The 15153-nt window shown below is 41.6% G+C and overlaps 1 protein-coding gene across 2 annotated transcripts in view; it reads left to right on the top strand.

Annotated features, from left to right (window-relative positions):
* The window catches only part of LOC118227105 (solute carrier organic anion transporter family member 3A1-like), a 221505-nt gene that overhangs the window by 192458 nt on the left and 13894 nt on the right, over positions 1 to 15153 (top strand). For both annotated transcript variants that reach the window (XM_035417249.1, XM_035417250.1), the window contains one exon: positions 14746 to 14844. In XM_035417249.1, coding sequence (XP_035273140.1) covers positions 14746 to 14844 — 99 coding nt within the window. The remainder of the gene's footprint in view (positions 1 to 14745; positions 14845 to 15153) is intronic.

The raw sequence follows: 15153 nt of genomic DNA, 5'->3' as shown, positions 1-15153 counted from the left end.
AAGTCATTCCTGTGATACCATTCAAAAGGTAAGCGTACAGTGTCCACTAATGTTTTGAAAATCGGCACAACAGTGGCCCAGTACCAGACAGCTGAGACAGTCTAGATAAAGATTGGCTTTTAAAACAGACTGAATAACCTGTTTTCCAAGCGCTGCCAGGCTAACAGCCAGCATCCGCAGCATGACTTTTTTATGTTAAATTTTTGTTTCATAGTAAAAAAAATCTATATTTTGCACATTCAAGGTATTGTGTATATGTTGTTAATCAGAGGGACAGAATCCCAATGTAATCCATTTTAATTCCAGATTATAACGCTACAATATGTACAAGGAGGTGAATACTTTTGTAATCCACTGTACTAGCTTGTTGGAAATTAACAGGGTCCAGTGCTCTGGTCCCCCATCTCATCCCACCACTATCGTATTAACGGCTCTTCATAATAACCCAGGAATATCTTGTGCTTCTGATTGTAGATAAGGGGGCTTGTGTTTGTGATGAAAGAGAAGCGTCCCTTCACCCATCCCCCAGCCTTAAATGTTAGGTCCTCTGCAGCCTTCTGTGCTATACGCCTAGTGAAATTAGTACACTTTTGAACTATTAAACCTGCCCACTTTTCATTACCTAATTGATAATGTCAACTAAGATGGTGAATCCAAGGTGATAACAGCTATTCAAACAGGAAAGCACTTCTGCAAAGTACCCCCCAGAGAATCTGGCCAGTGTCTGGTATGTCCCTGGCCTGCCTATCACTGCTACATTGAACGCTGTTACCAGAGGGTAAAGTGAAAGTGTTTTGAGATCACTCATGATCTGATCATCTATGTTCCCAGACTAGCTCTTCACTCACACTCACAGCAGGGTTGTTTTTGCAAGCTGAGTGAATCTGGCAGCTTTGGCCAGTGGAAATGCTAAGTGGCTTCATCTGTCGATCAGTGAGCACCACTCCCTTCTCATCCTTTGAGGCGCAAATGATTAAAATCAGATTATCAAATCCGTTCTGTTGTATTATAATTTATCACCCTCCTGGCCCAAATGGTTTCTTTATGTCTGAACTTCCTGAATTTTTATCTTCTATCTTTAAGCTTGATAAAGTTATTATTGTTGGTGATTTTAATATCCATATGGACGATGCCACAAACCGTTTCGCTGCAGAGTTCTTAAGTGTTACTGAGTCTTTTAATTTGATTCAACATGTGTCTGGTTCCATGCATAATAGAGGCCATACTCTTGATTTGGTCTTTACTCTAGGGTGGAATATTAATGCCCTCTGTATTGAGGATAATTATGTATCTGACCACAAATGTATTACGTTTGATTTGACGTTAAACGTAGACTTTCAGTCCTGCAAACGCGTCATTCGCTCATGTGTCCTTAATAGTCGCTCCTCGGATAGGTTTTCAGTGGCTTTTGATAATTTAATTATGAATAATGATGTGGCACTCCATGCTCTTACAAATGGCTTAGTGAAGTCTTTTAATGAGCTCTGCCAGTCTGCGTTGGATGCTGTTGCCCCTCTGAAAACCAGATTGGTTACCACTGTCAAGTCATCCCCTTGGATGAATGACGATATTCAACTGTTTTAAGCGTGAATGTAGGAAAGTGGAGCGTTTGTGGAAATCTTAAAAATTACAAGTTCACTATCTATATTTGAAGGAACTCCTGTCCACTTTTAATCTCAAAGTTAAGGATGCAAGGGCTGCTTACTTCTATCAGCTAATCTCTTTGAGCAAACGTAATCCCAGAGTTTGGTTTGACACCAATAAAATTGTGAACCTTGTTCCTCCTGTGGTACTTGTCTTTTCAAACACCGATTGTGAAAACTTCCTTTCCTTTTTTGTGGATAAGATTAAAGATATAAGGACTATGATTCTTCCTTCCCCTGCCCCGCTAACTGACTGCCCAGCCAGGCCAATAATTTTCGATCACTTCTCACCCATCTATCTCCAGGACCTTACTGATGTGGTCTGTCAAATCAGGCCATCGCCTAGTCCATTAGATATCATCCCTACTTCGATGTTCAAAGATGTATTGGGGTCCATTGGTCCGAGTATAGTCTCTATTATAAATAGCTCTCTCACATCAGGTTGTGTCCCCGATTATTTTAAACAGACAATTATTCAGCCTCTCCTTAAAAAGTCAAATCTTGATTCATCACTGCCCAAGAATTTTATCTCCAAAATACTGGAGAACGTAGTTGCTAAACAATTCACGAATGTTGTGGAAATCCACAATATTTTTGACAAATTCCAGTCGGGTTTTCGGCAGAAGCATTGCACTGAATCGGTTCTCTTCAGAGTCTCTAATGGCCTCCTGATGCATGCAGATGTTGGTGAATGCTCTATTTTGATACTGTTGGACCTTAGTGCAGCGTTCGATACTATCAATCACAATATCCTTATTGAGAGGCTTAGGTAGTGGGTGGGTATAGCTGGGACAGCCCTGGATCTTTCTGAAGGAAAATTTTCTCTGTCTCTGTTGGTGATTTTGTGTCTTCTTCTGCGTCACTGTCTTGTGGAGTGCCCCAAGGCTCAATCCTGGCTCCTATTTTATTCTCTTTATATAATGCTTCCCCTGGGGCAAATCATTAGTTGTTTTAAATCAATCTCCTACCACTGTTATGCAGATGATATACAGCTGTGCCTTTCCTTTAAACCTGATCAAATGGATAAGCTGGCTGTCATACAGGACTGTTTAGCTGCTATCAAGGACTGGACGTCAAACAACTTCCTTCAACTGAACTCAGATAAAACTGAGGTTTTTGTTATTGGCCCCGACAGCGTAGTGTCCGAGGTGCAGCAGTGTATCGGTCCATGGTCAAATATCAAATATTAAGACCAATTCAAAAAATCTGGGTGTTATTTTTAACCAGCACATGAACTTTGAACAACATGTCAATATGCTGACCAGGTCATGTTTTTTCCAGCTGAGAAATATTGCAAAATTAAGATCTGTGGTGTCTACTTCTCAGCTGGATACAATTCTTTTATTTCGTTCCGCCTAGACCATTGCAATGCCCTTTTTACTTGCCTTAGCATGTCAGCATTGGATAGACTCCAGTTGGTCCAGAATGCCGCTGCTAGGCTGCTGACTAGATCCTGCCGAAGGGCTCATATTACCCCCATGTTGGCCATGCTTCATTGGCTACCAATTAAATTCAGGATCGGTTTTAAAATCATGTTGACTACTTACAAGGCATTGCATGGTCAGGCTCCTGTATACATTGGTGAACTGCTGTCTCCATATTCCACCAGTAGGTCTCTTAGGTCTTCGGACAAAGGACTGCTGGCTATCCCTCGGTCTACATGGAAGATGAAGGGTGATTGTGCTTTTGCCACCGTGGCGCCTAGGTTATGGAACAGCCTCGCATATCTAAATACCATAATTGGTATTTAGATATGCGAATACTGTGGACACTTTTAAGCGGTGTCTAAAGACTCATTTGTTCAGACAGGCTTTCAATTGACGTTCAAATTGTTTGTTTTATGTTGTTGTTTAATGGATGTGTGTGTGTGTGTGTGTGTATACATTTGCTGTTTTTATTTGCACTTTGTGAAGCGCTTTGTGGTCCTTGTCCTTGAAAAATGCTTTATGAATAAAGTTTACTTACTAATGTTGTGGGCTATGGATTGTTGAGTCACAGGGTCAAATCCCACCTGAAGCAAATTTCTTATACATGCTCAGTTGCTCACAAATAATTGTCCATTACTTCTCAACTATTGCTTTTGCACCACATCCACTCGGCATTTACCAAACGTATAGACTACATTATGACATACTGTACCATCTACACGTTCAGTTAACCGCCTACAATATCGCCAGGCCATATGGATACAAACGGAGCTCAGCTGTGCTTATTAGTCAGTAAATTCATACCTTTGGACAGCTACTTGACGGTGGTGCACAGCCAATGTCATGGACTAGGAAGCACAAGATTAGACGTTAAGATTAAAAAACACAGGGCCAAGTGAGTTGAATTTAAAAAACATTGGGTAGCATTGCTTTGGAATACAGCTTCTTTAATTTTGGTGAGGCAAGATAGCCTATATTGTTTGTAGTACAGTGACTTGGCGTCATTTTGATATCAATACTTTTAATGGCAGCCCTAGATTTAGCCAGTTTGAATGAATGAGTTATAGACTCATTCATTCATTCATATGTGCATTCATATGTGCTTTGTATGTGTGAATAACTTGGCATTTTTGTGTGTTGAAAACATGTTTTTTATTAGATTTCTTAAGGGCGGCACAGTGGTGCTGTCATGTGACAGCAAGAAGGTCCTGAACCTGGGCCTTTCTGTGTGGAGTTTGCATGTTCTCCCCGTGCCCATGTGGGTTTCCTCCGGGTACTCTGGTTTCCTCCCTCAGTCCAAAGACATGCAGGTAGGAAAATTCAATTCAGTTTTATCTGTATAGTGCTTTTTACAGAGAACAGTCACAAAGATGCTTTACAGAGTAGCAAGACAGGAAACAAACAGAGCAAACACCAGGCCAAATAGTAAGTACAAGTAATTGGAGACTAATTTGCCATAGGTATGAGTGTGTGAGTGAATGGGGAGTGAAAGCTATGTGTGCCCTGTGATAGATTGGCGACCTATCCATGATGTATTCCTGCCTCTCACCCAGTACACACTGGGATAGGTTAATGGATAATGGATAAATATATTAGAATGTAACTGCATGCACTTGTTTGGACGAAACACTTTTTGTTTCCACACACAAACATAAAACAAAACTGGCATCTGGGCTCGCTTTAACAGGTTATTCAATCAATCAATCAAATTTTATTTATATAGCGTATTTTACAACAGTTGTCACAATACGCTTTACAGACAACCCTAGCCTAAACCCCCACAGGAGCAAGCCTAAGGCAACAGTGGCAAGGAAAAACTCCCTGTGGCAGATGGGGAGAAACCTTGGAAGGAACCAGGCTCAAGGGGGAAACCCATCCTCCTCTGGTCGGCTCAGGGTGCCGACTGGTGACCAGCATGTCAGCCAGTTTATGCAGAAGATATGATAAGTGATGTGGCTCAGATGATGGGTGGGGCCAGGTGGCGGTGATGGGGAACAGCAGGTGGCGGCAGATGTGGGCAGGGTGGAGGCAATGACGAAGGAGGGGCTGGACCGTAGAGGTGGGGGAGACCAGACGACTCTCGAAGCACTCTCGAGGGTTGGGGCAAGAGCCCCGCCGGCAGCGTGGGGAAGAGGGTGGAAACAGCAGTTAAGGGATTTGCAATATACCAGACAGTGAGTAAGTGCCAGTGCTATGTATTGTGGGACGCCGCCAGGAGTAGAATATGGCTGCATATCTACTAGGACAGGGATGGAGAGCCCATGCAGTCATGAGGGGTAGACAACCATACCCGCCTATCAAGAGCCAGCCCATGTAAAGTCGGGTCACAGCTGATTGACAGGTGACAGTAAGGAAAGGATTGCCACCTAGAAAGCTCTATGACTACAGGCTTCTCGCACCCTGTCTCCAGACTATAACTGATTGTAAGCTTGAGCATAGAGGTGCGTTTTTAATCTAGATTTAAATATTGAGACTGTGTCTGACTCCTTTATAAATAATGGAAGCTGGTTCCACAGTAGTGGGGCCCTGTAGGAGAAAGCCCTACCACCTTTTAGGTTCTTGGAAATTCTTGGGACTACCAAGTAGCCTGCGTCTTGAGATCGGAGTGACCTTGTGGGCTTATAAGGTAGGAGCAGGTTCGATATGTACACAGGTGCACGTCCATGCAGAGCTTTAAAGTCAGGAGCAAAACCTTGAAGTCTATCCTATACTTAATGGGTAGCCAGTGAAGCGACGCTAGTACTGGTGTAATGTGCTCATACTTCTTAGTTCTGCTCAGGATACGAGCAGCTGCATTCTGCACAAGCTGGAGACTCTTTAACGAGTTATTAGGGCAGCCAGAAAGCAGGGCGTTACAGTAGTCTAACCTAGACGTAACAAATGCATGGATCAATTTTTCAGCATCCTCGACTGACAGGAAATGTCTAATTTTAGCTATGTTGCGCAGCTGAAAGAAGGCAATTCTGGATGTGTTTTTTATATGGGTGTCAAAAGATAGATCAGGATCAATGGTGACACCAAGGTCTTTAACGACCATATTAGGTTCAGCCAAACAACCATCACAGTTTAAGGTGAGAGTAGACAATTTCTCCCTTAATATTTTGGACCTAAAACCAACATTTCAGTCTTGTCTGAATTTAGGAGCAGAAAATTTGAAAGCATCCAAACCTTGATATCTACAATACAGGCCTCTAACCGTGAAAGCGGCAGTGCTTCGCCAGGTTTCATTGAAATATAAATCTGGGTATCGTCCGCATAACAGTGGAACTCTACGCCATGTCCCCGGATAATATTGCCAAGTGGTAGCATATATAGCGAGAAGAGTACTGGTCCTAGTACTGATCCTTGTGGAATACCGTATTTCATTATTGAGGAGCTGGACTCATCTTCTTTTAATTTGACAAACTGTTTCCTGTCACAGAAGTATGATCCAAACCATGCAAGTGCCTGTCCATGAAGTCCAACACAGGCCTGGAGTCTGTCCAGGAGTATTCCATGGTCAATTGTATCAAAAGCTGCACTCAGGTCGAGGAGCACAAGAACCGACACAGAGTTACGGTCGGCTGACAGTAGTAAATCATTTGTAACCTTGATAAGTGCGGTTTCTGTGCTGTGGTGGGGTCTAAACCCAGATTGGAATACCTCATGGATACCGTTAGAGCTAAGGTATGCACTTAGTTGCTTAGCAACAATTTTCTCCAATAATTTTGAAAGAAATGGAAGGTTTGAAATAGGTCTATAATTTTCCAATTTATCGGGTTCTAAGTTTGGTTTCTTCAATAATGGCTTAATGACTGCCACTTTTAGTGACTCAGGTACGTATCCTGTGACTAGGGATGTATTAACGATTTTTAGGATATGCTGGCCTAGTACTGGAAATAGTTCTTTAATCCAGTTTGAAGGAATAGGATCGAGTACACAAGTCGTCGGTTTTGAAGACATAACTAATTCAGATAACTCAATCATGCTAATGGGCGTAAAACAGCTCAGTACTGCTGTCTGTAAATCTTCCTGTTGTAACCAGGTGCGGGGCTGTTTATTAGCAAGAACAGGAATAGTGCATGATGGAGACAGTTTGGAAATCTCTAATAGCCTCAATTTTCTGATCGAAGAAGTTCATGAAGGCATTGCTGCTAAGGTTGGAAGGATAGGATGAAAACTCTGATGATTGTTTTTTAGTTAATTTATCCACAGTGCTAAATAGGAATTTTGGGTTATGTCTATTTTGTTCAATAAGTTTTGAGAAAAAGGCAGATCTAGCAGAAGCAAGAGCTTGCTTATACTGAAGAAAGCTGTTTTTCCATGCAAGATGAAATACTTCTAGCTTTGTTGATCGCCATTTTCGCTCTAATTTTCTAGTAGACTGCTTCAGGGCCACGGAGTGTGCTTTTTCTGACTAGGGTTTCTTCTTTTAAGGGGGGCAACGGCATCAAGAGTGTTCCTGAGGGTAAAGGTTAGCTGGTTGGTCAATTGGTCCAGATCGGCTTCATCAGCATTTTCATCAGTCTTTTCTTCTATGGAGAGGAATGACTCCGGAAGCATATTTAAAAACTTTGGAATAACCTCAGGGTTTATTGAGCGGCTGTAGTAATATCTAGGCTGTGATACAGGAGGATTTTATGCCTTAATATTGAACGTAATAAGGAAATGATCTGACAGTATAGGGTTATGAGGTGCGATGGTAAGATTTACCACACTAATACCATGTGACAGAACTAAGTCTAAGGTATGGCCATGGTAGTGAGTAGGCTCACAAACATTCTGTACAAAACCAATGGAATCAATAATAGAGGCAAAAGCTGTTCCTAGGGGGTCACCATTTTTATCCACATGTATGTTGAAGTCACCAACAATTATGACCTTATCTGCTGAAATTGCAAGGTGTGATAAAAACTCAGCGAATTCCCTTAAGAAATCAGAATAAGGCTCAGGTGGCCTGTAAACAGACACAAGAAAAAAGGACTGCCGGCTAGCACTTTCATTAGCTAGATCGGGCTGTACACAGTTAGTAATAAGAGCTTCAAAAGAGGAGAACATATAGCCATGCTTAGGCGCTAGACTCAATAAGGACTGGTAAATAACTGCAACACCTCCCCCTCTGCCTGATGGACGTGACACCTGAGTACCTATGAAACCCACAGGAGACGCTTCATTAATCGCAACATATTCATCAGGTCTTAGCCAAGTTTCAGTCAGACATAATACACTCAGATTATGGTCTATTATCAATTCGTTGACAAGATCTGCTTTTGGAGTGAGTGATCTAATATTTAATAGTCCAATTTTTAAGGATGGTTCACTATGAATAATAGCAGCGTGCCGTGTTTTAATGACAATTAAGTTATCCACATCAATTCCACGGTTAGCTTTATGTTTGGCATAGATGCGTGGAACAGACACAGTCTCAATATAACAGATATCAGATTCTAGTTTAAGAGTATTAATTAAAGGGGCTTTTGAAATACTATTTCTATGAACTAACTCTGAAACGCACCTTGCAGACAGAGGCGTAGGGCCATAAGTCTGGGACACAGGTATAAAGAAACGAGCAGGCAAAAACATAAGGTTAGAAGCCTGCGGCCTGGCCGGTGCCCTGATGGAGTGTCAGGATCTGGCCTTATTAAGACTAGCAGCTATGTTGTTGGATAGGACACGAGAACCTCTCCAGCTCGGGTGGAGTCCGTCTCTCTTTAATAGGCCAGGCCTTCCCCAGAAATCAGGCCAATTGTTAATAAAGCCTATGTCACTAGATGAGCACCACTCCGACAGCCAGAGATTTAGCGAAGATAGCCTACTGTAGACCTCATCGCTCCTACGAGCTGGAAGCGGGCCAGAGCAAATTACTTCCCGACACATCTTTTTTGCCACTGCACACACCGATATAATATTGTTTTTGGTTACCTCCGATTGCCTCAATCGGATGTCGTTTGTGCCGACGTGGATAACAATCCTAGAGTATTTACGTTTACTTTTAGCCAGCACTTTTAAATTTGCCTCAATGTCGGTGGCTCTGGCCCCAGGAATACACTGTACTATGGTCCCTGGTGTCTCTAATCTCACGTTTCTCAAAATACTATCCCCTATGATCAGGGCTTTCTCAGTAGGTGTGTTACTGAGTGGGGAATATCTGTTGGAAACGCGAGTTGGGTGGTGCTCGGCGGCCCTGGGCCGGCAACTATGTTTCTTTGGTACCGTGATAAAATCGTCCTGCAGCGAGGACACTGGCGGCGGAGAAACACATTACATTACATTCATTTAGCAGACGCTTTTATCCAAAGCGACGTACAAAAAGTGCATTTTCATGATCGTAGACAACTGCTGAACACGGGTTCAGTAAGGTACAATTACTTATTTTGTAAAGCTATTTCTAGCCGAGAACAAAGAACACTATCCTGGTCTAACATCTGCAAAGCCAAACTAGGCAGAAGAATAAGCTAGAGTATTAGGACAAATACAATTTACCAAGAAGTGCAGGGATGGGGCAACATGTAACAAGTGACAGGAAAAAGGGTTTTTTTTTTTTTATTTTTTTTTTTTTAATATATATATACACAGCGTGGTGGTGGTTATTCTAGGTATAGTCTGAAGAGATGAGTCTTCAGGCCACGGCGGAAGATGGATAGTGAGGGGGAGGTTCGGAGAGGGACGGGGAGTTCGTTCCACCACTGGGGAGCTAGGGTGGAGAAGCTCTGTGATCCCTTTGGGCGGGTGGGAGGGGTTGCAAGACGCCCTGCTGCCGCAGAGCGGAGTGGTCGAGCAGGCACATAGAATTGAGTCATGTCCTGCAAGTAGATGGGGGCTGTCCTGTTGGCGGCAGTGTAGGCAAGGGTCAGGGCTTTGAATCGGACACTCGCATCTAAACTAGCATCCGGCTCGGGTAAAAGGGAGTCTAAGAAAGTCTCACTCTCCTGGATCTGATACAAAGTCCGGATGCGCGTCTCTAACTCAGCTATTTTCTGTGCCAATTCTAAATTAAGCAGACACTTAGAACAGGTACCATTACTAGTAAAATTGGCAGCAGAGCTAAGACTAACCATGCAGCAAACAATGCAGGGAATGGAAGTCATGATGCGCTCTTACCGTATTTTCTTCAGTTGTTCGCGTCGTTTGGTTTACAATTTACTTTGGCGAGTAATCCGGAGAAAGTAGTAAGGTGTTTATGATGCTTACTTAGGTTTTCTTTAAATACAAAATCCCAAAATAGTGTCGATACACACTTGAAAGCACAATATTAGCCTGTAACAAAGTTTTTCGAACTCCTCGCTCTTTCAACCACAGACAGGAAACAGGAAGCATGCAAGGAAATTTGCAAAAGTGGGAAGGAGATTCCAGAGTCTTAAGTGTAGGACATCTGGCCTCAGAAACAGCACATATCCTGAGGCTGTTCGATACTTGAACTCTGATGCGCAAGCACTTGTAGTAGTAGAGTAAGCATTAGCCAACAAGCACTTTAAAAAGTAGGTAGCAGCACAAAGCAACAAGCACTTTAAAATGAATGTAGCACCACGAAGCACTTTTTTCCCACAATATGATACTATGCAGGGAATTATGATATTATGTATGTTTGAATGTATACATGTGATAACTGTTCTTGTTTTATGTACTTTATCTACTAATGTCTGTGTTTTTGTCTGTTTTTAAGAGGCAAATTCCTATCAACTGTGTTGACATGGCAATAAAGTATTGAATTGAATTGAATTAAATAAAAATTGAATAGATAGAGCTATTAAATCATTTCAAAAGTGCACTGACAATTCAGCAATGTTACTTTTTGTACTTTAGAAGTTTTTAATCGAACTTGACTCTGTTTGCGTGCATTTGTTCAATTGATTGGTCAATTCTGATTAGTCCAAGTTACGTCAGGGAAAAGGCCCTATAAAATGTTTTCTGACATATCTAGACAGCTAAACCTCAATTGAATAATTAAATATTATATGCATATCTTTGCTACGATCTTATCTACAATGTGGTATACAGCATTTCAGTTTTACAAATGGGTATTTTTTGTAATTACGGTGAAAAGGAGACATACGCCACCTTCTGGAATCCGAATCCCCAGCAGCTCGAATAGCCGCAGCTAGTTATGACCTGCTGCCAGTGTATTGTCAGGTTACCCATAGACAAATGTGTTTTTTTTTTGCTATTTTTGTATAATAATGTATGCCTGGCCTGCATTGTTCCATGTCCATTTACCTGATAAATAAACAGCTTGAAACAAAGCACCGCTTGTCACGAAACATACATATATGAATTGTAAGGTCAGCTAACCTTATTTTCCTCCTAGTGGGAAAACTATAAGACCTTTGATGGTTAGCCTAGCCGCACAGCTAGCCTACACATAGACCCTGTTTACACTTTGTTTTAAAATGCGTTTCGTGAACCGAACACATGTGGACAGCCGAGACACATCGCCGTTCACATCTGTGTCTATCATGCGTTTCCAAGGTGTTCAGCTGACCACTTGTGTTCAGATTTCGCTACTGCCTTCGTCACTTCCGCTAGAAGGTCGCCAGACAAGCACCAGATTTGTTTCGCACGGGCTAGCTAAGAAAACAAAAATGTTTCAAGAACTAATATACATGTACGGGCTATTCCAGCTGTTGAGATTGGCAAGACAAAGTCATTTGCGACTTGCAAAACAACCACCACATCCTGCATTGATGACGTATTTTCCTGTTACGTCCTTGTCGGGGACGCATCAGGACGCATTAGCGTTTACACTATAAAAGATATGTGGTCAAATGCGTCCCAGACCACGTCAGCAAGTGGTTCGAGTGATCGGATCACAATGCATCTTGGTGGTCGTTTACATTTGTATTTAGCGTTGTCCACTTGTGATCCGATTGCCCAAGACGCATTTTAAAACCAAGTGTAAGCAGGGTCATAGACAGACACCCACATTCAAAGCCTGCGAAAGTAGGCTGTCAAGTATACCAATATCATCGCCCAGTGCCGAATTGGCCCATTTTTTGCACTCGGACAGGGTGATGTTTATTAAACATTTGGTAATATTCCCATATATGTTTGGATGGACATGAAATTTGACACAAAGGTAGTTTAATTACACTAAATACAGGTCAACTACTTTTTTGCCCATGTCCTTTCAACATTTTCAATGAAAAGGACGGGACACAAGGGAGTGTGTCTAGGTTTGGCCAAGTGACTATGGGTAAGGTGACGATACATGTGTTCTGGTGGCTAAGTCACCAGGAAAACTTGTTTGAACAACAAGATCCTTACTTGTATTTCTTCACCATAATTGTATCTACAGTGTGGTATAAAGCATTTTAGTTTTACAACTGCATGTTTTTTTATAATTACGGTTAAAAGGACATACCACCCTATGGAATCCGAATCCCCTGCAGATATAATAGTATCCCATAGCCAGCTATAACCTGCTGCTAATGTATTATTTCTGGTGGCTAAGTCGCTAGGAAGACTCGTTTGAACAAGTCCCTTACATTTATTTCTTCGCCAAGGTCTTATCTACAGTGTGGTATAAAAGGTTTTAGTTTTATGAATGGGTGTTTTTTGTAATTACGGTAAAAAGGAGACATGCCCGACCTTCTGGAATCTGAATCCCACAGCTAGCTGTGACCTGCTGCCACTGTACATGTTTTCTGGTGGCTAAGTCACCAGCAAAACTCGTTTGAACAACAAGATCCTTACAGGTACTTCTTCGCTAAGATATTGTCTACAGTATGGTATGAAGTATTTTAGTTTTACAAATTGGTGTTTTTTGTAATTAGGATGAAAAGGAGACATGAATCCCCAGCAGCTCAAATTGCCACAGCTAGCTATGACCTGCTGCCAGTGTACATGTTTTCTGGTGGCTAGGTCACTGGGAAAACTCGTTTGAACAACAAAGTTTTACATATATATTTTTGCCAAGATCATGTCAGTATGGTGTAAAGGATTTTAGTTTTATGAATGGGTGTTTTTTTTTTTTTTAGGGACATAAAACGGAGACATGAGCCTGGTCGATTCCAGGCCCCAACTGCAATGGAATTTTGAAGCCACGGGCGCTGTTTGAAACAGAGACATTTTGGCACGTATTGTGTTTTGAGAGTACATTTTTCATTAAACGTCGGATCCCATAACAATACATACCAGTAAATACGTACAGTATATTAGTTTTACTGTAAAAATACCACAAAATATTGGTTCATGTTATTGAAAGAAAACTGATAACCCAACCCAAAAAGTCACACAGGTGATGATGCGTCTCCCTCCAATGACTGATAACATGCGGAGGCAAGTGGTTCATTTTTTTAAATCATATTATAGCAAACAACCATTATATTCTGGCAAGTTAGCAATTTATATGTTGTTAATTGATTATGCATTTATGGCATTATGCATGAACAATAAACTGTAAAATATGTTTTCTGAAAAATCGCCAAAACAGGTTTGACCTCCCTAATACTGGTGAGAAAATAACTACAACCATGTAAGCTTATGCATTGTGTGCCACAGGGTTAAACCGAACACTGCCACAAGCCTACTTTCTTTTTTGTAGGGCTAAATTAACAAAAGCGACTCTGAAATCAAAGTTGTTGTTTTCTGTGTTTGATGTTAATCGTTATCAATTCTGTGTTTTCAGATCACAATCACAAAATCTGAATCTGCGCTCTCCACTAGTGTGAAATGTCACTTAACGGAAAGTTTAAAGCCGCAACGGGTATATGGTTGTTTGGCAGTGGTTAGATATCGGTCCAGTTCTCCTTCTTATCAATTATACTCCCAGCTCGACAAAGGAGGAAAGACACGACAGAGCAAAGTGAATGGGCCAATGGGATGAGCACCCAATGCTCAAGGGAGTTGTAGTGTCCTGTAGTATCAGCTCAAATTGTCTTCCATAGAAAATGCTCCCAAAAAGTCACCCGACCAGTGGCTGGTAAGAGTGGGAGTTACACGCCACTGCCAAATTCTACCCATATTTGGCGGGTGTTCATGTCAAGCCCTGCATGCAGGGTTTAAAAAGGTATACAGTAATTCCTGATCACCTGGTCTGATTTAATTTTGTAGATGCTAGGTTATTTAGCTAAAAATATGGCTAAAAGTATGGAATTTTGTCAATGGTACACTACATGACCAAAAGTATCTGGACACCCCTTGGTCTGGGGCTGTTTTTCATGGTTTGGACCCGGCCCCTTAGATCCAGTTAAGGCCAATCTTAATGCTACAGCATGCAATAACATTCTAGACAATTTTGTGCTTCCCCAAGTTTGGGGAAGGCCCTTTCCTGTTTCAGCTTGACAATACCCTGGGACACACAGCAAGGTTCATATAGAAATGGTCTTTCAAGATCAGTGTGGAAGAGCTTGACTGGCCTGCACAGAGCCCTGACCTCAACCCCATCCAACACCTTTTGGATCAATTGGAAAGTCAACTGTGAGCCAGGCCTAATCAATGCCAGGCCTCACTAATGTTCTTCTGGCTGAATGGATGCAAATCCCTGCAGCAATGCTCCGACATCTAGTAAAAAGCCTTCCCAGAAGACTGGAGGTTGTCATAGCAGCAAAGGGTGGACCAACTCCATATTAATGCCCATAATTTTGGGTGAAATGTTATTTATGTACATTATGATGTCATACCCTGTTTTTATTTTATTTGTTTGTTTGTGTATTGTGGTGTCATATCCTCACATTGTTCCTTGTATTGTGTATTTTCAGGTATCTTATTCTCTACTCTGGTGTTTGGGCCAGCCTGTGGGTTCATCCTAGGGTCGCTGTGTACCAAAATCTATGTGGATGCTATCTTCATTGACACCAGTGAGTGACTATACATTCAGAATTATAAATGCACCAGCTCACTACTGTGTCTTCTCACCACTGTATCTCTTTTAATTATTCATATAAAATCATTCTTATAAATTATTCATATTTACATATATACACAAATGCATGTATACATTACATATGTGCTAGTTTTATATTATGAGGCAAATATATTTACTCTGATTTTTTGCCTGAGTGTATGTGTGTGTTTTTCTGCATACATGTGTGGTGTGGGTATGTGTGTGTTGTGTGTATCTGTGCCTGCATGTGTGCATGTATCTGTGGGTGTTTGTGTGTGTGAGT

This window comes from Anguilla anguilla, chromosome 5, assembly GCF_013347855.1.
Source record: "Anguilla anguilla isolate fAngAng1 chromosome 5, fAngAng1.pri, whole genome shotgun sequence".
Lineage (NCBI taxonomy): Eukaryota > Metazoa > Chordata > Actinopteri > Anguilliformes > Anguillidae > Anguilla > Anguilla anguilla.
The sequence above is the reverse complement of the archived record's forward strand: the minus strand, read 5'-3'. Positions and strand labels throughout refer to the sequence as shown.